The sequence below is a fragment of the Macrosteles quadrilineatus genome, unplaced genomic scaffold, assembly GCF_028750875.1.
Source record: "Macrosteles quadrilineatus isolate MER2022 unplaced genomic scaffold, UCM_ALF_1.0 Scaffold_1__1_contigs__length_201487025, whole genome shotgun sequence".
NCBI classification, from domain to species: Eukaryota; Metazoa; Arthropoda; class Insecta; order Hemiptera; family Cicadellidae; genus Macrosteles; species Macrosteles quadrilineatus.
The window spans coordinates 23999159-24024218 of NW_026542594.1; the positions used below are offsets into that span (position 1 = coordinate 23999159).

Here is a 25060-nt window from a genome sequence, read left to right on the forward strand (position 1 = left end):
TAACTGTAAAAATCATACTTCTTATAACAGTTACTAAACAATAAGTGCATCATTACAAGGTGGGACTCAGATGTCTTGGGGTCCCTTTTTCAAGCCTGACATACAAATATTATGTGTTTCCGTTAGCACAAAAGTTTACTAAAAATCATTTTGATTAAATTTTGTAAAAATGTATACATCTACTTCTATTCCAACTAGTTGATGTACCAGCATAATCAGAATTTTATGATTTAAGGTTTTATGGGGTAAAAAAAGAGAGAGTTCCTCATACAATTTTGCAATTTCATCCTATACCATTTTGTGGAGCTTAAATAAATAGATAATTTAATATATTGGGCTATTGAAGCATTGTTGTACTCTAAAATGGTAAAAAAAATTCTGAAAAACTGTAGATTTTAAATTCTCATGCTATTTTATGGATAATAAGAAATTTGTAGTTAACTTGTTTATAAATACATTTTTATTACGTAAAGGCTTATCTATTTATTTCATACAAAAAATTACATTTCACTGTAGGTATACGCAAGAAAACTAAGAATACTGTTAAAAAATTATTAATTATTCATAAATAAATAATAGTTACATACACTTGTAAATACTTTAGTGGACTAACATTTACTTGGTAACAATTATAATCCTATCACAGGTAGCATTTTTGTTGATAAATATTTAGATTAATTCATTTTAAAGGCATTTTCATTTTAAAGGCCATCTTATTAAGATGGATTCATTATACTTATAAAGCTAAAATCTCAAAATAACTAAATATGCATAAGATAATGGTTTAACATAAGCAAGGCATAGGACTAAAGGTTATTGATACTTCAAGATGTGTGAAGGCATTTTGATACCAAAACATTATAAAAAAACAATATTGGGTATTATTTAAAATAATTATTATGACAGAGACCTTTTCTAGTACTCTTCATTGCACTTTGGTTGAGTGAGAATGGAACGAAAATGGAAAATGTTAAATACTTTTTGAATGATTAACACAGCAAACATTTGCTAATCCTACATTTAATCACACGTTTGCTTTAGAATCATATTCCTTCACAACATATTGCAGCTTCCGTATTGCCGCCTGCACGTCGTCAGCACTGATGTTGCAGCAGACCACCATCCTCACCAGGGTTGATGATACTTTAAATAGCTTGATGACACAACTGTTTTCACTGCCAAGATACTTTTCTTCTTCTTCTGTTACCTGCACAAATAAAAGCTAAACTTAAAAATCTTCTATGATCAGTCTAGCATTGTGAATACAGGCTTAAGGTTTTATCAATTTCTTTTTTATGACTGACTAAAAAGCATTTTTTTTCTTTTTTACTACTTATAACATACAAGATTGGACTATGAAAACAAGGTTTTTTAACCATGCAAGTGCAGAGTTTATTTACTGGACTTGAAAAATGGTTTCTTAAGAACAGCAAATATATTTTGCGCAGATTATTCAAGTGACAACGGTAGGCCTACTATTTTATATTTGTTATTGTTGGAAATACATTTAATATCCATAAATTTTCCCTTTATCTTAAACAGTTTTTAAATATTGTAAAAATTAAAAATATTTTGGTTTACCTATAATTAAACAAAGAGAACGGTATAGGTTTAAATAAAACCATAGAAAAACAATAACTTTAAAATAATACCCTCTTTTCTGTATTTAATTAAATTTATACTTCATAGTTTCAGAAATATATTGAGTATAGGTTTAAATAAAACCATAGAAAAACAATAACTTTAAAATAATACCCTCTTTTCTGTATTTAATTAAATTTATACTTTATAGTTTCAGAAATATATTGAGTATACTTGTCTTGAAACAACCAATTGCAAAATCATTGCATGTATTTTTGTCTTTATTTTTCACTTAGCTGTTAACAATTATTATAAAAAAAAAACAAAGTAGAATCCATGATCACGGACGGGGACATCACCGTTCATAGTACGAACATCTCTCTGGAATCTCTAATGGTTGGGATGAATCACGTCTTAAGTCTAAGAAAATCACAAATTAAATTTCATCCTATCCCAAAGATTGAGAAGATGTTTTTAGAAATCATCCCGAGATGTTTGGACCCATCCATCTCTAATCAGTATGTTTTCAGACTTAATTTATAAAAAAACCTGTAATTCTGTAAACAAATTTTGATGTATAAAAATGCCATTGGTATCATCAAGTTGATGTTGTATTTACCTGGTACAGTCTTTGACAGAAATCAGCTGCAGTCACATGGGGTGTAGGGAGGCTCACAAACAACATGTTGGACTGTACTTGGTCAGGGTCAAGTGTTACCAGACTACTACCCATCACAGCAATTGCTGGGACAAAATCCACATTTTATACACTTGTTTAGTAAGCACTTAAAACTAACACTCTAATACAAAATAAAGCTAAATAAAAGATTGTGTTTTCAAATTACTTAACAATTATTCATGATGCAATAAAGTGAATTTTAAATAAGTTCTTGGTGGACAGGCTCTGTCAAACCTGCTTTGTAAGCCATTAAAAAAAATCCAATTGATGTTGTTCATGGATAAAATTTGTTCATATTAGTTTACTAACTAAGAGCCAGTGACCAAAAAGCACCAGTTGCATTACTTCTGACACACAGCAACTTAAAAGGCTTGAAGATGATATTAATCAACTAGTCGCTATACCCCTGCTTTGCAAGGGGGAGTGGTAGTGGAGGAAAAACATATTTCTTCAAGTTCATCGTATGAAATAGTTACAAATCGATGATCAATATAAGAAACAAAATTTACCTGCACCGCTTTCATTTGATATAAGTATACATATATATTTTTTTTTTTATTCTGCTAATTGGTGAAAATTTATTAGTCTACCTAGCAAGAAATTAGTAGCGCTGTCACACGTATGAAACTATTTTTAAATTTTAAAGTTAGGCTTACTTAAAAGTGTGTTTACTTGAAATACCTACTTATACCAAAAGTAAGTGGGTGAAAATTAATCTTGAAATAGGATATTGTCATGAAGCAACAAATCAATAAGTTGAGATTGAATTACATATAATAATTATGTTTGGCCAAATTGTTCTACTATCCCTGCAGCTCATTACATCAATTTCAAGATAAGCAAAAAGAACAATATAAAAATGTCACTGTTAAAAATCCTAAAAATTGTATGGTTATAAATCACATATACAAACAGTGGGTTTAAATCTTACTTTACCCTTTCGGTTCCATAGTTCATAGTATTTTCATTTACACACTTATACAATTGATTACATATTAAAAAATAGTTACACACTTGCCATTGATTAACGTAACAAAAGTAAACAACCATTGACTAATGATATATTAAATTATAGTTTCGGACTTGTTTCTCATGTCAATACAGCTTATTTTGTAGTAGTAGTCTCTTTTGTTAAATTTAAGCAGCTGTGTAGCAAAACACCACCATAAGTTAATCAAAATGCAAACAAGTGTCAGCAAGTGCAAAATAAGAAATTAAAATGGAATTCAATATCATTCCAACATCATCACACTCAAGTGTAGGCTAACCTACCACAAAATCTTCAGATTTGAAAATATAATTCAAAGTGTAGTAGAGTGTGACAGTTTGTACTATCCAAAGTCAATGATTTAAAAGAAAAGCCTGAATGGTAGATACCCCTGGGCAAAAATCCTCTAAGTTTGTGGTGGTAGTTTAAACTAATCAGAAAACTACACAATAAATATGTTAATGTAAATATTATCTCTCTTAAATAAAAACATGTACATTTAGGTTGTATCTTTGTTTTGAAAACACCTATTACTTTATTAGCTAAAAAATGTGTACTTTATCACATCACCATGTTTAGTAGTTAAACATTCTAAACAACAACCTAAAAATATAAATTAAAACATGCAAACAGTAAATGTAATTTTCTCCGGTTTCCACAAAACTGTACTATACTATTAGAAAAATTATTTTTTTTTAACTTAACTTTAAAACTCAGGGCCCGAGCCAAAGTTGATACAGCTGCCCTTACAGCATCTTGAACTTACTTTCTCAAATCAATGACACAATCTTAGAGTACAGCAGACTCCCTCTTATCCGGACTCTCTGGGACCGAGGCCAGTACGGATAACGGTTTTTCCGGTTAAATGGACGTCCCCAAAAACTCGTTAAAAGGACCGTTTGAATGCGTATTTGACTTAAATTTAGGAGAGCATTGTATTTAGACACGTGATCACTGGTCTCAAATCTTTCCCACGAGTACAGTTGTTTCATTACCGCCCACTTCCTGCCTCTAGTCCGGTTAAACCGATATGCTGATAAAAATTGTTCAGTTAAGAGATGTCATTTCCGCCAAGTGTAGTCCGATTAAACCAAATGTCTGGTTAAAAGGTGTCCGGATAAGAGGGAGTCTACTGTAAATAAGCCTACCACATGGTTGTCTAAAATATTAAAATATTTAGTTTGTTTGTAAGAAAGTGAAAAGACATAGAGACACACAGGCACTACCTCTTCTTTATAATATTATGGATAACAGAGAAATAAACTAACTTATAAAGAAACACATGCCATTTTCAACAAAACATATATTATATTTATCTTTTGTACCTCTCAAAATGTAAAATAGATAAAATTGCAATGTAACATTATTAAATTGGTTTAAGTTTTAAAGTAATTTTTGTACACAGTGGCGATTTATTTTATCGATATCTTAGGTTCGCAAATGGTGTTTGGTCCCTGTCTTTAACTGTTATAAAGTAAATAGATGAATACAAATGTAATAAAAAATAATAGTGAAGATATGAGAACTACGTATGTAAATTAAGAATTTAATTTCACATAGTCGTGGACTAGAAAGAAAGCAATTAATACAGCTATGTTAAGCTTAATTTATTAAAGTCTGAGCTACTATTGCATTCATAAGTTAATCTTACAGTAAGAATAAAAAAGGTTTTATGACACCCTTTAGTGGGATTAAGGGTATAAACCATTACAAGGAAGGAATGGAGAATTCCCAACGATCTTAATCAAATTTGTCTGGAATTGGCAAAGTTCTATTCTCAGAGACAGAAAATGTTGCCAAACTCAATTCAATGAAAAACACTTGGTTCAGTGGGCGATAGGATTGTTTAGTTCTTTCCATTTAATTAGTATTTTAAATATTGAGAAACTACAAAATTCTTAAATGAAAATTAGTTTGCTTTAATGCTTTGGTTCCTACTTAAACACTAATTTTTTTGCATTTATTTTTATTTTTTACAGAAATAAAAATCTCACACTGGATTGCTTTTAAAGTGCATAATTCTATGTATTAATACTCAGTTGATCCCTAATTTCTCAGTGGCTATAGAGCTAATCGAGCTATTTTTCAAAATAAAGATTGATGAAATGGATGGATAGGGCCTAGATGAATTTCCTTACTAATTTATCTTTTCCCTGCATCCTTTTAATAGTTCAGTCCATAATTGTTTGTTACATTTATAATTTTTTTTAAGTATCATTTTTACCTTGGGCTATGATCTTAGCTGCTGCATGGTCCTCTGCGAGCCTTTCTACCATATGCTCTAGGGCAAATATCCCCGCTGCTGCTATAATCCCTGCTTGTCTCCAGCCCCCGCCTAGCACCTTCCTCATGCGGCGAGCTCTGGAGTGTCACCAACAAAACAAAGTAACATATGTATGGGCTTAAAGAGTTCATTTACTGTTTTTGCTAAATATGCTTGTTACTCTCCCTATCGCAGATGGTTTAATTAGCGAGCTCTTGATATCAGTAGTACTTGCTTTTGACAATGCTTGATCAGGTAAGCCGGCGGACTAAATTGCATCCTTGGCTAGATGTTCAAAAAAGCATCATGGCTACTTGGCAACCCATTAGTCTAATGTTCAAAATTGAGAAATTTTATGTTAGTTTTAAATTTTAAAGGTGTTATCAAATTGAAATTTGTCTGTTAAAAAAAATTCCAACTGCCAGTCAATATAACTTTTAATGGAAAGAAGTTTGGGTAAAATTATGTACAGCTGTTATAGCATGATAAGATTACAAAGTTTGCATTAGGCCCGATCTCAATGAGTTCCAACCTAATATAGGACACTGTCCATCCTGTAGTATATTAGTTATATTCCTGCAAAATTTCAGCTCAATTGGTCCAAAGTTGTTCATGTTAATATCAATTTGACATATTCACAACTTTCACTTTGATAAAATTAAGTAGAAAGATTAAGCTAAGGATGTAAAGTAGTATTAAACTACACACTATATTGCCATAGGTAGAAATAAAAATTAATAACCTAAAAAGAAAAAGGCATAGTACTTTTATGATGCAGTAATTAACATTTAGTAAGGTATCAAACAGTTTTAAAACACTAACCTGTTTATGAACTGTTTATCTCCAACCAACAAGGACCCAACCGGAGCTCCAAGACCTTTGCTGAGACAAACAGAGACGGAGGAGAAGTCCTTGACCAGCTCCGCCACATTGACCCCGCTAGACAATGCAGCGTTAAATACTCTGGCACCATCCAAGTGCAACGGTATACCTACTTCTCGGGCGATCTGGGCCAGCTGTCAAACATAACAGTGTTACAGATACAGATTACAGACAAATGCTGAGGTCCTGGACCAGGATGCTGGGTTCTAATTCATTACATTAAGCAGCTAGATTAAATAGGTTTGGACAATTTGTCTTAAATTCAAATATCAGGTTTTAGAAGTCCATTCTAAATGAACCTGGGGTCTATTTGTTTTTGATTGTATTGAATATTTTTCAAGATTTGTTTACAGTAGTAAATTGATCCAAACCTCCCTACCAACAATAGACTAGTGTGAAATCAAGTTACAATTCCAAGTGGTATCGCTGTACACCATAGTGACAGCCCTACCAGTGAGGGGTCCTTGCAGCCCCTGTCTGTAATCATAAGATAAACGTCAGGCTGGATAAACCTGTTTTTCACTGTACTTTCTTACTGCACAGAGCGAACTGTGGCTGAGTGATGTGTGGGCGAGTATTTTTTTAGTTCCAGTACAGGTGTTTTTGGTGTACCTATCGGTTATTTTTATGTTATTTATTATGAAGGTTTCAAAACGGGGAAAATTAATGGTTTCAATGAAAGAAAAACTTATGTTTGTGGATGGCTAATGGAGAAAACTTAAACTTGTTATATTTTTATTTGTTTATTTCATTATTACAATCGAACCTCATTAGTACGAACCTCGGTAAAACAAATTCTTCGATAAGACCATTTTTTTTCATCCCCTTGACACTTTCATAAAGGTCAATGCTAAAGGCACCTCTGAACAACATAATAAGTTAATTAGGTTAAAAACCTCCATAACACAGTTTTGTTTGTGACATGGGCTATGACTGATTAACCTCTATACAACAAATAATCTTAGCACAAAACTTCTACAATACGAATGGGACCTCTAAAAGACTAAATGTCTCTCGATCTTAACTTCCATAGTATGTAGTTTTCAAAACAAACAGAAGATTGTCTCAACATGAGACCCCCACCCATCCTCCTTCCTCAGTCCTTGTCTCAGAGTGAGGAGAAGCCTCTATAAGACGAATAATGGCAGTATTATACCTCCAACCCTTTATTAAGAATACCTCGATAATACAATTCTTCCCCTGCCCCTCGAAATTCGACTTATAGACGTTCGACTTTATTTATTTTAATTTTTTATGTTATTATATAGGTTATTGGTGTTTATTATTTTGAAAGTCACCCAACTTTACAGGAGCGAGTTTCGGTTGGGTAGTAGAGACGATACTGTACCTTGAAGCATAATCTCATGATCTAACAAAAAAATTGGAAAAAAATATTACTTTGCTTTAAAGTTAAAGGGTAGGCTATAGCAGATTACCTTCTCCACCCAACCTAACGGCAGTGCCCTTCCTCCACACCAGTTGTGGGTGTTCTCCAAACAGATAAGGGATGTTTGTGCAGTGTGCACATTGGAGTCGTCTCTTATCTTGTCCAGCATCTCGTCCAAATCCCACGTCCCGTCTGGCAAGTTTTTGACGGTTGTCATTTGCACTCCTGCTACCTATCAGTTTGACAAACTAATGGTTTATCAGTTGAATGCAAAACATTTTAAAACACAAAGAACTCAGTGAACCTACAGGAAAAATATAAAAGGTATAGGCCGCTTTTAAAGCCTTCCGAAGGGAAATATTCCTTAACAGGAATACTTGGCCTACATGGCAAAGCCTCTGGTCATCCACAGATTGGCTAATAATTAAAGAAAAAATTACTATTACAAATTTTTTTTTTATATACATAGTCTAAGGAGGGTAGTGTTTAAAACAGCGTAGAATGGTCAGTGAGTTTTATACCTGTAGCGAATCTGTTTCAGTAGCCAATCTGCCCCCCAAACCCATGCACTCCTCTTAAATATCACTTTTTTTATCTAGAAGTTGTGAATCAATAGGCTTTATATATGTTTCAAAACATTACAAAAAAGTGTTAATTTATCAAGGCTTTAATTTCAAACGCAAAAAGTTTAGTTGAACAAATTTAGTCAACATCAGTGCACTAAAACATAAAATCATTACCATAAAACATACAACAGGCTTCAGGATACATAATTTATTTTTGTAAAAAAATACGACCGACTTCAAAATGCTCTAAAAAGAATGAAATAATTTCAATAAAGTAAACTTTTGTATTAGGCAAGCTCACGTATTTCAAGTCGGCGCGGCTCAAACTGCAAATATGATTGAAATTAAATATTGTGTGTGTATTTTGAAAATCAATAAATTGTAGCTGGATAACATAAATATATAAAAAACATACTGAACTGTTTTGTTTATATATTAAAGGAAATATTTTCTTGTATTTTATGTTTACTTCAGAATAATATAATATAAATGCATTATGAAAATAACACACACAAATGTTCTATATGAATAGAAAAATAATTTAGTTTGATATTATGATAGGGAAAAGAAGCTAGTTTAGTATTAAAACGTTACTTTTCCAAGTTAGAAACATTTAAATGCGTTATAATCTTTTTAAAGATACTCGTTAATACCACTATAATGCCGATCTCTGATGACGGTAATAAAATAACACTTAACGCATTAACTATGAAAAAGACATGCAGATTAACACCTTTAGTTATAGATAGTCACCTGCAATATGGACACACTCTTTCAATTTTGTATCAGAAATCATCATAGAGCCGCGCCGACTTAAAATACGTGAGCTTGCCTAATACAAAAGTTTACTTTATTGAAATTATTTCATTCTTTTTAGAGCATTTTGAAGTCGGTCGTATTTTTTTACAAAAATAAATTATTTCATGATTTTTAGTGACTGTATAATTTGTTATATATTAATTACTTGAAGTTTTTTGATAAGCAAAACTGCTTGAAACAATCAAAAGTGCCACAGAACAATCATTATTTTTAAACTGCTTGAGTCACCTGTTCAGTTTACATAATCAATGGGTATAAAAATTAACATTTTTGGATTTTCCTTTAAAAAAACAAAGAGTTGTCCATTACATTTATTAGGCCTAATGAAAAAAGAATGTCTTTCCTAGAGACATTGAAATGCCAGACATCGTTTCCTGCAATTGGTGTACTTCTACATTATAAAACGAAATACAGTAATGTCTCAAGCCTTTTGGAACAATAAGAAAGTTATTCCTCAGCCACCAGCACTAAAAAATCTCTTAAAGGTAGAAAATTGGTTGTTATCACGTATATTACCTTTGAAAAATACGTGTATGAAAGATTGGTTCAGCTAAAAGTGGTGTAAGGGGTAGGTGGTTTTGTTTGCTCAAGATGTAGTCGAAATTTCAAATCAGCTTCCCATTTCCGAAGCAGGCATAATATTATAGACAGTGAAGAATATTAATAAACACTCCATGTCTTCAAATGCATATTTAGTAATAAAAATATTAAACACTTTTAAGACAATTGACGATTGTGCAATCTCACACCTCTTATGTCGTTTAAGGAATAATTGCATCTAATTTATGTTTAGACCTCTTTTACGAATGCTTTGGTTTTCACAATACACCTTAAATTGTCAATATCATACAGCTATTCACTATGTTTTTATAAGTCAGAACATTCAATACTCAAAACAGAATCATACACAAATCAGGTCAAACGTTGAAATACCTTTTTTATAGTCACCAAAACAAAATGCATTTTTTCAATGTAACTTATTTAGTCTCCATGGCAAGAAATAGTTTATTAATCAATATGAAGCAACTGTTTCATGAAGAAACTGTCTGTAGCTTCATTTAAATGGTTTTAACTAACAGCTGTAGGAATGTTATTATTATTTATTGCCTTCTCTGCACAAATGTAAACAATCTGCACAAATGTAAACAATACCCCCGCCGCAGCAAACCTGCAAACTAAGCGAATTTCAACTTGTCTGATTACATTTTTACTAAAATATTTCCATATATAAGACATATTTATTCTCAATTTAAATAACATTTAGATTTAACGAGTGCTTAGGTTTGCTGCTACAGGGAAGGTAAAAAGCGTTTTTCGACCATAAGTCAGTAGTATAGGATGAAATAAATAAATTTGCCAAATTTTATCAATATATATCCATAAACAAGTAAACCACAACAGTTTTCATTTTCTCCGTAAGAATAACATGGGAATTTTAAATTTGCACTTTTTTGAATTTTCTCCGTAACCATTAGGCATACAACAATGTTTCAATATACTAAATTATTTACTTTTTTAAGCTCTACAAAATGGTTGAGAAAAAAATTCCAAAATTTTATGTTTTTAGGGTCAAAAATGGGAAAAACCCATTTTTACCCCATAAAACCCCCCATAAACCCCTGTTCCCATGGTCCGATCATGCTGGTTCGCGAACTCGTTCAAATAAATGTAGGTTTACACGTTTATACCAAATTTCATCAAAATCGGATAATTTTTGTTCGAGTTATCGTGCTGACGGACACATATATATATATATATAAATATATATATATATAAATATATACTTTTGTGCCCACCCGGTTTGGCAGTCAGTGCGCTGGTAATTTACTCGGTGTGGCAGTCACCCGCCCGAAAGCCAGTCAGCTCTCCCATAAGCCAGTCAGGTATGGCTTCCCGTGCACTTTATACGTATGAAAACAGCAAACCGGTGCTGCTGCCTGTGTCGATAAGCGTAACTGCAATTCCAATGCGGAGACTGTCTCATCGTGTGTTCTATCGTGGAGTAGTGTAGCCAGTACGGCACCCTACCCTACTTTGTAGCGGTAAAACCCAGCGGTCTGTAACCTTCGTTTACTCCTTGTTACTACCCAGATAGCACAGAATGTCTGACAGATATCTATTTAGGTTGATTTATGTCCAAAGATATTTATAGAGTTCTTTAAATATTTATAAGACATATCAATCTAAACATTCATAAGATATCTGAAATTATATGTCTGATCAACATCCAAAAAGGTATATATTTGTCTACAGATCATTTTGGAGATGTATGTACATCCCATGGATATCTAATTTAAAATGTTTATAGAATATTGATTATGAATATCTTCAAGATGTCTATTAATATACATTAACTATAGTTTTTCTCATTTCCCTCTATACCTGTGTCCTTATTGTGTATATTGTTTAAATAAATATTATTATTAAGAATTTGGTTATTATATTAAAGGATTTGTTTTAATATTATTAAATTTCCATTTTCATGACAAATATCAAAGTATATTAATTAATTTTATTTATAGACTAAAACAACACAAAAGCTAATTAAAACAAAACATATTGAACGATATTTTACTGTAATAAATTATAAAAATACTTTTAGAATTAAACACACCTTTATGTAGATGAAAACACAAATAATTATTCTATAAAATTTTTGTGTATTAATTTGCCCCCAACATTTTCAACACACTACACACACACACATATATATATGTATTTGTTTAAGAAAAGGTACTTCAAATAATTAATGACACATCTATAGCCGTTTTAACGTTTTAAATCCTAGGTAAAGCTATAAGCTATATAGGAAGTTATAATATTCAGAACCAAATTTTTTATATAGTATTTAGTTTGTAGGCTGGTTTTGCTTATCTTATACTTGGATTAGGCTACTCTTTGCAGTTCCATTCGTACAATAGAAAAAAAACACAGGCAGGAAACTGATGGTAAATTGGTCATACCGGGAACTATATAAAGGAAAACCATTAATTTATCAACAAAATAGTTTTATTTACTTCAATAGGTTCAAATAAATATTAACGTTTCTTTAACCAAAATAAATTAAAGCTAGCCACGTTAAAATTAATGTCGGAATTACTTTATTTAATTACAAAAATAAATATAGATAAATAGATTGAATTTGACTAACTACTCCACTTTTCTATTCTACCACACCTCGACACCTCCCACCCCGCAATCATTCTTCTTCCTCAATCCTATTCCAAACCTCGCCGACCTGAGCTGGACCGCTGGACCTCGTCGCCATCGCCATCATAGTCATAGTCATAGCTCCCTGCTTCCGCCATTCTATTGTGCTATATTATTAAGTTATTGATCGTCTCTCGCCTCGCCTCTCTCTCTCTGGCTTTCTCTTCATCTCTATTTCACAACGCCTGTTCTGTTACTGTTCGTTTTAACTCCGTGCCCAATAACAGTTTTTCAGATTAAAATAGGAATTTGTTTTTCTAATGCCGTACTGGGCAGTGGTCGAATTTGTGTCGAGGGGGGAAATAGAAGCCGTCCCAGCAACATGGTTATTCCAGGAGAATCAAAAGTGCTACTGGCCTGAGAAGTCCTTCCACCCTAGTTCATTGATAAAGAAAGCTGCTACCCCTGACCCAGACACCTGGAAAGTATATGAAGTCAGGGTTTTCAAAACCTTTGGTAAGTTAAGTTTCAATAAGTTGGGCCTAGGCTAATTAAGTTAGTGAAGTAAGCTAAAGTGTTGGCTAACCTAACTTAAAAATACTTGTGTAGTTTCTTAGCTTAGGGCCCCTATAACTTATGCATGAATAGGTAACTTATCCCCACCCCGCTGTCTGTTTCAGGCGAAAAAAGGTTTAGGCATGAGTTATCTCAGCTTCGTCCTAGTTTGGCTTTGCCTTGTGGTAAACTTAAGTTAGGCTATGTCAATTCAATATTTTTGGCCTAATTTGTAATAGCTCAAGCCTAGGCCTAGGCCTATTTCTTCTATGTACTTGAATAAGTAGGCCTATTTCTTCTATGAACTTAACTAGGCTAAGTAGGCCTAGGCCTAAGTTAGTGCTCTTCATTTCTGTTATCAACTTAGGCCTATAGCCGCCTAGGCCTACTTAACCCTCCGAATGTTAAGCGTCGTAAAAGCGACTCATAACACACCCGCCGTGGTGTTATGCGTCGCTTTTGCGACTCACAAACACTGTTTACAGCGATGGCTCTGGGACTGACTGAATCGGAACTGGATCGAGTTAGGTATCGTTTTTTTCAGCAGATTCAGAGCTTTCTCCTGATGTCTGTTTCTAAACGCTTTTTTATTTTAGTTCCAAAAATATTGTAGCAGACAGCTGACGTGCGTATTTGTAAACAGCTTGGTTAACCTCGCACCTATGACTGATAAGTTATGTTTCGTTACGTTTATCATTGTTTTAGTGTTAAAAATCAAAAGTGATATAACTTACGTGGTGCATTATAAGAAGATTTAAGTGATTTTGAAGGGCTGGTTGATGATCCTGAAGAAGTAGGTAGTAATGTTGATGTAAATTCTAGCCAGATTCCTAAGTTAGCTATGGTTAGGCTATGCATTCTTAGCTAAACGCTAGGCTATGTACCGAAATCTGTTGTTTGCCCATAACTTATTTATTTGCAAACCTACTTCCTTATATTATTATATTTTTGGAATCCTCATAAAATTCTGAACAAAGTGGCTATTTTAAAATATTTGTAGACCTATAAATTATAGCAATTTATTGAGCACAAACATATTTTTTTTTTCATTTATTTTATAATTTTTGAGAAATGTTAACCCTACAAAAATTGTTGAACATTTTTTTGTCATGTTTTATGTACATTGAAGCCCAAAATTTCCCAAACAAAATGATGTAGGTATAAAACAGTAAACTGTAGGCCTACACTGTTTTTAAGTTTCTAAGATATATTTTAATAAAACCCTGCGATTGCGCAATAAATGGGCGAACATTAAGACCAAAACTAGAGACACTTGGAGGGTTTTAAAAAACTTATGGTTCTACCTTTCTATGATAAAAAATTGATGATTGCCAAGATTGGACTCAGGCCTAGGCCTAGCATTAACTTGGGTCATAAATAGACTGTATAGGCCTAACTGTAAAACTTTAATTTATTTTTTCGATCAACGTAACTTAACTTAATTACTTTTCACGCCTATGTTTGTGGTAGAAAACCAGTAAGATACAAGGTTATTTAGGTGTGATTCTTCGTTTTATTGAAGAAGCTGTTATGAAAATATTATTAATTGATTCTAACGTATATATTGAAAGTTGGAACGGATATAAAAACATTAACACATTTGAAAGAAGATTGTTTTATCTAAACGTTCAGTCTCAGTGTTGTAATATCTGCCCACTGCCGCCAATTTGCTGGCTAGTGCGCATGAGCTGCGCGGTGCTGCCATTTACGTTTGCTTTGGGATTTTTATCCCTAAAATAGGACTTTTTAGACCATGTGCGGGATGCGGGATAAAACGAGACTATCGGCTCTTACGATTAGGTAGTTTTTCTTTTTATACTGCTTTACGGATAAACTAACACCAACTGAATGTTGTAGTTGTTCTATACCTACGTTTTGTGCTAGGCAAGTGCAGTTATTTCTGAGAGAAGTAAGAAGACATTGAAAGTTTGCGTTTGTTGAGTGCTAAAAATCCTTCAGAGCTTCAGAATAATGATTAGGCCTACCTATATAATTCCAAAATGAATAGGCCTAGCACTTTAAATTGTTTAAGTTATAAGGGATTGCCCGTTTTAACCAACCTTTTCAGTTATCCCTAGGTCCAGTCGGTTGAGAGGGAGTCTACCGGTAGACCTACTGTTTTACTTAACCAAATTTTTTATTTTTCAAATTTTCAATGATTAAGGCTAGGCGTTGTACAGTAGTTGAAGCGATATTCTGAAACGGCCCAAGTACAGCACTACAGTATTATTATCTTATTTTCAGATTCCTTGAAGCTGGCCCGAGAGAAAAGTAGGGGGTACGAAATCGCATCCAACGTAAATAGTGACCAAGAAAATATCAAGAGAAATAAAATTCCCAACCCCAAATACATCTCAAGTTCTGATGAGGACGAATATTGTGCTGGCAATCCAAAAAGACCAAAAACTGATTTTTTTAAAAACAGAGAGCCACCAAGAGATAGATCAGATAAATCAGATGTCGAAGATTTTGCTGAAGGCCTAAATATCCTCCCAAACATCGATTCATTTGAATCCCCAAAAGAACGGGGGATTATAGATAATGACTATAATTTCAATATAAGCACTCCTACCACTCAAAAATCACAACCCCTTCAAAGGCCCACCACGTCTCACATCTTGGATGATGAAGGTAAGAACTAAGATTGTCAAAGTAGGCCTAGTCTAATTGTCTTACAGGCTCAAATCTAACTTATGCTTTCTGGGATTTTCTCTTGGTACAAGTAAGTTAATAGGCCTAGGCCAATAACTTAGTATTTTTAAACACCTGATATAGGTACCTAATGTTGCCGTACGTAAATTGTAAGTGGTTTTAAAGTCCACTAACATTCTTATGTATGTTGAAGTAATGAAAATGTTAAATAACTCGTCACAAAACTCCTATTTAGGAGCTCGAGATGGTTCAGATGTAGTAGTCTGCGCTCCGCTTCGCCTCTGTCGTAACCCATTTTCCCCTGGAATGTGACACTTTTTGGACTTATAAAGTACCTAGGAAGAAATGTGCATGCAATAGATCATAATAGTTCAATAGGTGAAGTTAATTGTAAATAAAGCATGCGCCTCACGTTTTTCGTTTTAAATCTTATAAGTATTTTATTCTCTCAACATTTTATACATTATTTAATACTTTTAGTGCGTTTAAAAACGTGGCATTTTTAAAAAGTATTTTTATTTATTAATTATTGGTTTTTAATGACTAAACTAATAGGCACATAATAATTTTCAGCATGGAAGAAGTCTGTAACAAAAACACTCGCAGTATTGAAAATCAACCAAAATATCATAAGAGAACTGTTAGAGAGCCTTATAACGAAACAAAGTAGTACCGGTAACCCATCAGCAACAGAAAATGACGAAGACGTGCCAGCCATTTTGGGAAATTTTCCTCTTGAGACTCAACAAGATTTAGAGAAGCTTGAAGAGAAGCTCAAGGAAAAAGTGATTTTTGACCTTATGGTATGTATTTTAAAAATGCAGGATATTCCCTATAAGATAACTTTAATGTTAAGATTTTCAATTTCAAATTGTAATTTGCATATTAAAAGACACTTGTTTGTGATCCTTGATATTTTTCAGCTAATTTCATCCATCTGTTACTCTTATAGTTGTTGTTAACTTAATTCTTTTAATTTGTGTTTTATTTTTGTGAATGTTTTTGTGAATGTGAAAGTACTAAAAATTGATTAATTATAGACTATTTACTAATGTAGGCCTAATCAAATATACAATAGTTGTTTTAATTTCCAAGCTTGAATTTAATTTTCTTTTATTTAAATTCAAACTTTTATTATTTAAACTTAACTAATTGCTCTGACCATTTTGTTTCAGCATCAGATGCATGTTCCTCTATGTAATTGCCCCCTCTCCATACAACAATACCTTCCTCCACGTCACCCTTCTTTGTTTAATATAATGTAAAGAAATTTGTAACAATCAACTTTCATCTGCAGGTGAAACATTTCTCTATTGTTGGTGGGGAAAACGCAAAAGAAGCAGTGAAAAGGCTGCTCCGAAGAATGTTCAGTGACGAATTGGCCCAAAATTTCAGTTATCTTGGGTTTAAGAAGAAGCGTGTCTTTGCTGATCTTCGACTCAAATCAGTATTATTTGGTAAGAAAAGTTAATAGATTATTTTTTAATTATATACACGGGTAAAGATTTAATAATGTGTGAAACAAAGAAAAATGAATGGTAGTCTCTTGCTGTATCGTATTTGGCTTAGCCTATCTAACCTGAGATTACTGCTACGGTCAGAGGCAATCAGCTGTTAGCTTGCTGATTCACCTGTCAGTCAAGGCTTTGCTTTAGTTTTAATGCACAATGACTAAATATAAAATGGTGTTTGCCGTTTGGTGTTCAATAAATAAACGTTAGTTAGGTATATGATTATACCATCATGAGCATTAGGAGAAAATTAAATGGTGTACTATAGTTTGAAAAGAGAAGGTTTATGTTATAATTATTTTAATTGTATTGCAAAATTATCATCAAAACTCGTAAGGAAAGTTACACTCCAAAGTATGTATAAAGCAGAAGGACCAAAGTTAATTTTTAACCTGAATTTGTGACACTGCCAATGAGTTTTTTTACAGATGTTTACTTTATTTTAGACTCAGTTCGAGCAAACACATCATTGGCCAAAACGACTGACTCGGAGATAGAAGGAGTCATCAAAGACTGGCTCCGGCAAGCAAAGTCAAGAGTGGAGCAAAAGACAAAGTAAGTCTTGAAGTAGACTAATACGATATAAGCACTGTTTCTGTTGACATCGTGAAAAAATTCTTTTGTATAAACTAAAGTTAACTTAAACAGGATCTCGAACTTTAAAAAAAACCAAGTTGCACACCTATCAACCGCATACTTAAATTAAAGATATACTTGAGAAACCCCCCCCCCCCCCCACAATAATTATATATTTTCCGATAACCCTCTCCTAAGAGCATAAATGTTAATAAAAGGGTTATAACCAATAACATTTTCAATATTGAATATTGGTCAGCTGTCACAAATAAGGATGTAGCTGCTAAACGGGCCTAAGAGATATTAGTTAAAAATACAGTAAGCAGTACGGTACCGTACAATTGAGATTTTCCTATTCGATGATGTGCCTTAATGATTGTAGTGCAATTTTTTAAAAGTAGAATTAAAGTACCCTGTTTTTAACTTATCCTCTGCATTCTCATCCCGATTTAAAGCATGGACAAAGCAACTAGTAATACTCTAGGTCCAGAATGTTGAAAATTTACGACAAATGATTTTTACATAATGAAATTTGATTTTAAAAGGTAATTGCAGCAAAGAAGAGCTGTGAATATTCTATTTCCTTTCTCTCTAATGGACATTTTGCTAACAGCCTATCAATTTGTTAATGTTTTAAATTAACATCAGTCTACATACCAAAGATCTTGTTAACAATAACTGTTACGTTCATTGCCTTGTACTATAGTTTTTTTTTATTTCTTTTAGGAACAAACGGGGCAATATTGTTACAGAAGCCGATCAACCTCAAGACTCAACCAAAGAATAGTTGTTAAGCTTTACCCTCAAGACTCAACCAAAGAATAGTTAGTTGTTAAGCTATTTTTATGCCATAAGTGTCTTAACTGATTTTTTTTTTATGCAATGAAACCTTAATAACAGGACTCCTGATCCCGTGATAAAAGGTGCAATTTTCAAATTCGAAGTCGACCTCTAAAACTTTATTTAATAATTCACTATGATAGTCTTATTATCAAGGTTATACTGTTCTAAGTAGCTTCTCTACAATTACCATAAAACATAATTAATGTTGTTTTAAAACAAACCCCAAGGTAACAGATAAGTTAACCTTTACATTTTACTTAGTTACCAATGCAATCTTCTAAACATGCCTAAACAAAGAATTAAAAAATTTAAGGATATGTCCATAAGGCATTTGTACAATCAAGTAAAACAAGAAGAACAACATTTCCAATATGATATATGTAATGATGAATCACTTAACTTGGAGAGTCCTTCTACTTCACAGTCAAATAGGCCTAGTGTATTAAGTTGCGAACCTGTGAGCAAATTATCTTTAGTTAATAATGAATTTCTTGAAGAAAGTAATTACAATAATGACATAAATCAAATAAGTTCTAGTGAGCTTGAAGACTTAGAATTTCATATTTCTAGTGGTTTGACTAGTGATGTTGATCAGTATACTGATGATGATGATCCTAATCAAATGAATGTGTTAAATGAAACGAACAATAACACTTTGGCTTCGCACAATGACACTAGTGTTTCCGAATCTGTAATTTGTAACTTAGATTATGTGGGGAAATTAGCTAACTGGGCGACTACATTCAATATAAAAGGAAATGCTTTGAATGCATTTTTAGACATACAAAGAAATGAACCAGGATATTCAAGTTTACCGAAAGATAGCCGAACATTACTCAAGACACCGCGTGCCACTAAAATTAGAAAAGTTGCACCAGGCGAGTATCATCACTTTGGGTTGAATATTGCGTTAAATTTATTTCTTCAATCACTGAATGGAGAAACCCCCAACAGCATTAACTTGAAGATTGGTATTGATGGATTACCAATTTCTAAAAGTTCTTCTAGCCAAATCTGGCCCATACTATGTATGTTCAAAAGTGACAAAAAGGATTCATATGATTCTCGTGTTTATCCTATCGGTGTGTACCATGGTAATGAAAAACCTTTTTGTTCCAATGCTTTCCTTAAAGACTTCATTGATGAAGCTGTGCCTTTAATAAATAACGGTTTTAACACTGATTTTTCAAACTCTATCATAGACATACAGATTTGTTCAATAATATGTGATGCACCTGCGAAAGCTTTTGTTTTTAAAACAAAAGGGCATTCAGGATTCTATTCTTGCACGAGGTGTACACAAAAGGGTGAATCCAGTGAGAGACGAGTTTATTTCCCTGATTTAGATGCCCCCTTACGGACCCACTGCAGCTTTATAAACCAAGACCAGAAAGAATATCATATTGGCACTACTGACTTAGTACATTTACCAAAATTTGATTTAGTAAAATGTGTTCCGTTGGATTACATGCACTTGATATGTCTCGGTGTAGTAAAAAAACTACTAACAATGTGGCTGTTTCTAAAAAAGGGTTCAAAGAGATTACCGAATCATATTATTGAATCTATTTCAGAACATTTAATTCAATTAAAAGATAATACACCTTTAGAGTTTGCTAGAAAACCACGTTCTTTAATGGAAGCAAACCGGTGGAAAGCCACAGAACTGCGGCAGTTTCTTCTTTATACGGGGCCAATTGTTCTAAAAAACAAGGTCGACTATCCGGTATACCTAAACTTTTTGGCTTTAAATGTTTCAATATCTATTTTCCTTAGCCAAGCTTATCATAAAACTTATATGGATTATGCTAGCGCCCTTTTGAAATGGTTTGTTGCTAACTTTGCTACCATTTATGGTAAAAAGTATATTTCTCATAATGTCCATGCGTTGGTCCATCTTAAATCTGATGTAGAACAGTTTGGGCCTCTAGATGATTGTAGCGCCTTCCCATTTGAGAACTATATGTTCTCTACTAAACAGCTCCTGACTCGCAAGCCAGATAAACCACTTCAGCAATTCGCCCGAAGGTATGCTGAAAAGATGTCAGCTGAAGTTAGATGTACCGATGAAACGTTACTAAAAGCCAGTAGTGGCCTAGTTAAAAACAGTCATAATAATGGTCCTGTTATAGACAACAATGTATTACCAGAGGTGCCCATCCCCCCCAAACCCAGAGGCGCAATCCCCCCCCCAAGCCAAAGGAGTAATCCCCCACCAATTTATCTGACAATTTCCCCTTTACCTCAAAGAACGAGCATTTCAAGTATTTAGTAAACTTGGAGGTACATAAAACAAACTTGCTGATAAGCAAAATTAAATGTTTAATAGGAAACGTCATTTAACAATACATTATTATATCTAACTAATGGTTGAATTATTTTCAAAATAAACTTATCACACACTTTTTTTAAAAAATTTCTATATTTCGGCATTAGCCTTCTTCAGGAACAAACACAATAGCAAATAGAAGTGTTTACCACTCTGAATGGTAATATTCAGAGTGGTAAACACTTCTATTTGTTATTGTGTTTGTTCCTGAAGAAGGCTATTGCCGAAATATAGAAATTTTTAAAAAAGTGTGTGATAAGTTTATTTTGAAAATGATTAAGCCGTTTGGCAATATTATGAAGAAACAATAATGGTTGAATTAGAAGTTTTTCAATTTACAATTCCGAATTTGTATTGTCAGCCAACGTTTGTTGTAGACAACGTCTTCAAAACATTCAACAATATATTCGGTGAATTACTCTACTCCAACACAGTGTACTGTAACTGTACAATATATCAGGTGGCGTTAATTTTTACAGGGCTTAAGAATTCAAACCGCATTTGAGTGCATTAATAATATTTTGGAAAAAGTATCTTGTTTCAAAATTATAGACAGAGTCTTGAAATAAGACTGACTTGTTGCTCGCCACTCCCAGGCTGCCTTCTACAAAAATCGCCGAGCGGGCAAAATACCCACAATTGCCACCAGTACAAAAGGTTTTTGTGACGAAGTAATCTTATAATACATGTTGATAGCCCCAGGATTGTATTTTATAAATAATAATGGTAGAAAGGCATCTTGTCACAGACAATCCGTTTGTACACAAAACACAAAGCGATCAGATAGGCCTATCAATTCACACGTGTATATTGCCGCGGGCAGGACTGGAAATAAACTGAATCTGGTTATGACAGAAAGATGTGGTCACTGGATTGTCGTCTGTGTTATCAAAAGCTGATATTGGACTAATTGTAGTGACTATGGGATTCATAATTGAGTTTTCCATTCAAAATTATTGACAATAATAACCAACTTATATGCTGGATATAAAATGATGGTCTCGAAATTCTACAGTACTGCACGAAAGGAAATGTATTAAATACTTTGAGGGTTTGAAATATATACATACATAAAACTGGGGACAGCACAACATTTTTGAGTGAAAACACTCAATTAATTATGAATCCATTATATTTTCAACACTCTTCTCAGTCACTACAATAGTCCAATATCAGCTGTTGAAAACGCAGACGACAATCCATAGACCACGTCGGTCCGTCATAACATAAACCTGAGATTCAGTTTACTTCCAGTCCTGCCGACGGCAATGTACACGCGTGAATTGATATGTACAGGCCTATCTGTAATCGATTCGTGTGTTGTGTTAAATGTTTGTAGCGTATTCTGACGACACCTCCAGAAGGGGATCTTTTGTAAATCCTGACGATGTTGGAGTTAAAGAACCACCAAAACAAATGTAGCAAGTAAAATTCGACACTGGCATGTTAAGGATTGTATGACAAGGTGCATTTTTACCATTCTTAGAAGCAATCTTAATTACGAACGACAAAATGTTGTTGGTGTTGATAGTGAGCTACTTAGAAACACTTTTTCGGGCTGCTTATACAAAATTATACATTCATTATGACAGCTAGTAAAAAAATATCCCCCCCAAAATCCCCTCAAAAATAGTCCCCCCCCCCAAAAATTCCTGTGGCGCAAACGCGCCACAGTACCCCCCTCTGGGCACCCCTGTGTATTACAGTATAAAGAATTAACCCTTCCTAAGTTTAGCATTAATATTTCATCTGGAAACAATTGTTGTAAGTTGAATGATAATAGCATAGTAATTGTATATAATATTGTGAAGGATTCAAAGTCTATTAATATTGTTGGGGCTAAATTTCTTAAAGTTTCAGATTTTTACACAGAACCATGTTCATCTTCTAAACTTGGAGTATATTTTGTGGAAAGACCCAGTTGTTTAAAGTCATGGTCTATAGAACAAATTTCAAGTAAATGTTTGATTTATCCATACCAAAATGGGTTTGTAATATATCCTTTTTTGCATACATAAAAAAAGGTTGAGCCTTTTCCAACTTTAAGCCTATTGCTATACTAGTGGAATTTTTGTAACTATACAAGTGTTTAGTAAATAATGTATTATGTATTTTACAAGTAATGGAGTGTATGTAATTTTTTACGAGTGTTTTATAAGTAAATAAGTATTATGTTTTTTACTAGCAATGAATTATATGTAGGCCTACTTTTTATGAAAGAATAAATTTGAGTGATTCTATATGTAAAGGTTTATTTAATAAGACATTGGCTTTTGTAACTATACAAGTGCTTAGTAAATAATGTATTACGTATTTTACAAGTAATGGTGTGTATGTAATTTTTTATGAGTGTTTTATAAGTAAAGAAGTATTATGTTTTTTACTAGCAATAACTGTAGGCCTACATTTTATGAAAGAATAAATTTGAGTGATTAATTGATTAAGTGATTAATCTACGTAATGTAAAGGTTTATTTAATATTACATTGGCTTTTGTAACATGTTTTTTACTGGCAATGAATTATATGTACTTTTTATGAAAGAATATATTTGAGTGATTCTATATCTAAAGCTTTATTTCAATTGACCTTTTAATTGTACTGTATAATACCTATTTACAATTTGTCCCATCTAAATTGCTATTTTTAGATTAAGCGTAAGAATGTTATTTTATTCTTAAGATATTATGACCCACTCAAGCGTATACCTATCAGCTTGTGTTAAATATTTTTGTTTAGGCAGCATAGTGTGTTATATATTTCATTTTAGGTCTTTTGTAAGTGGAAATACCCTTATTTTAATGAAATAAAAGTGTTTTCCTTCAAATTATCACATTTATATACATTTTATGAAAATCTGGTCCTAAATACGGAATTTATAGACATTTTCTAAACGTTTAGGCCTAAACATCCATTAGATATCAATATTTATATGTTTATAGAACATCTGGCCTGAACATTTCTTAAATATCGAAATTAGTCAATTGAATGTAAATAAGAGGTTTCATAGATATCTATTTCCTTTCAAACTATCAAATTTATAGATATTTTATAAACGTTTAATCCTAAACATCCAACAGATATCGATATTTATATGTTTATAGAACATCTGGCCTGAACATTTCTTAGATATCTGATTTTCGGAAATCTGAATGTAAATAAGAGGTTTATAAGATATCAAATGTTTATATTACGATATCTATACGATATATTGACTAACAAATTTAGATGTTTAATAGATATCTTATGAATATGTCTGTGCTATCTGGGTATTTGTGTTGGGATAGTGACTACGTGTTAATGTTTAAACATGTTCATACTCCAAATAAATATGATGCACCTCTAATAAGGATCGTCGAATATTAATTAATTATAATTGGTTGAATATTGATCCTACCCGTTCATCATCTCATAATTTAAGTTATTTTGATTTTTTTTACCTTCAGTTGAAATTTTAGTCAACTTCTCCTTTATACAATATTTTTTATCCTAGTATTTACAGTGTTTCCACGGACCGGGAACTATACGGATTTTCTTTATCTCGAGAAATATACGTGAATCTTGTCCGAGATACTGGAACTGTTTTTTACGCAATTGCGTAACGCGAAGGAGTAACTATTACATATGACAACGATATTATTCTATCTGATAAGAATAACCATGAAACTACACTCGAAAGATAAAATATTTTTATAATAATTTCAATTTTACAAACAAACTATTACAGGAATTATATTTTGGGACGGATGAATGATAAGGAAGCAACAAAAAGTGGTCACGAGTGCAAATACGGGGGGGGGGGGGAGGGGGGTACAATATAACGAACGCCAGAAACGATTATTTGTTTACTTTTCAGATTCCTTATCAAATCTCTCTCTCTCTCTCTCTCTCTCTCTCTCTCTCTCTCTCGCTCTCTAACAATGTACAGATTGTGGACTTTAGGATTTAAGTTTTCCTGCAATTATTTCAGTTCAATCCCATACCTATCCTTATGGTTTCCTATGTATTATTTTTCAAAATAAATAGTAAAGCAGGTTAAACTATTTTTTATTTTATTTTCTTGAAACCAAACACTCTTTACCATCCGGTATTCTGCAGAGTCAAATGTTTAACACTGTGTTTATAAAAATTGAATGGCCACACAATTTCGTGTTTTATTTTTTTTAAGTAATAGTAACTGGGATATTTATATATACCAATAAGTGCTGCAAGCTGTAATAAATGCTTCTGATTAATATCAAAAAAAGTTATAATTTATTTTGTATAATACATCGGTCATTG

The 25060-nt window shown here is 32.8% G+C and overlaps 1 protein-coding gene across 2 annotated transcripts in view; it reads right to left on the minus strand.

Moving 5' to 3' along the window:
• Positions 1–471: 471 nt before the first annotated feature.
• LOC128983248 (L-allo-threonine aldolase-like) overlaps positions 472–25060 on the minus strand; it is a 46083-nt gene continuing 21494 nt past the window's right edge. Inside the window, exons 6-10 of one of the 2 annotated variants that reach the window (XM_054402483.1) lie at positions 7830–8012; positions 6334–6527; positions 5473–5609; positions 2201–2325; positions 472–1207 (exon numbers count right to left, since the gene is read on the minus strand). In XM_054402483.1, coding sequence (XP_054258458.1) covers positions 1025–1207; positions 2201–2325; positions 5473–5609; positions 6334–6527; positions 7830–8012 — 822 coding nt within the window. In that variant the 3' untranslated portion in view covers positions 472–1024. The remainder of the gene's footprint in view (positions 1208–2200; positions 2326–5472; positions 5610–6333; positions 6528–7829; positions 8013–25060) is intronic. The other variant, XM_054402484.1, reaches the window with a different exon arrangement.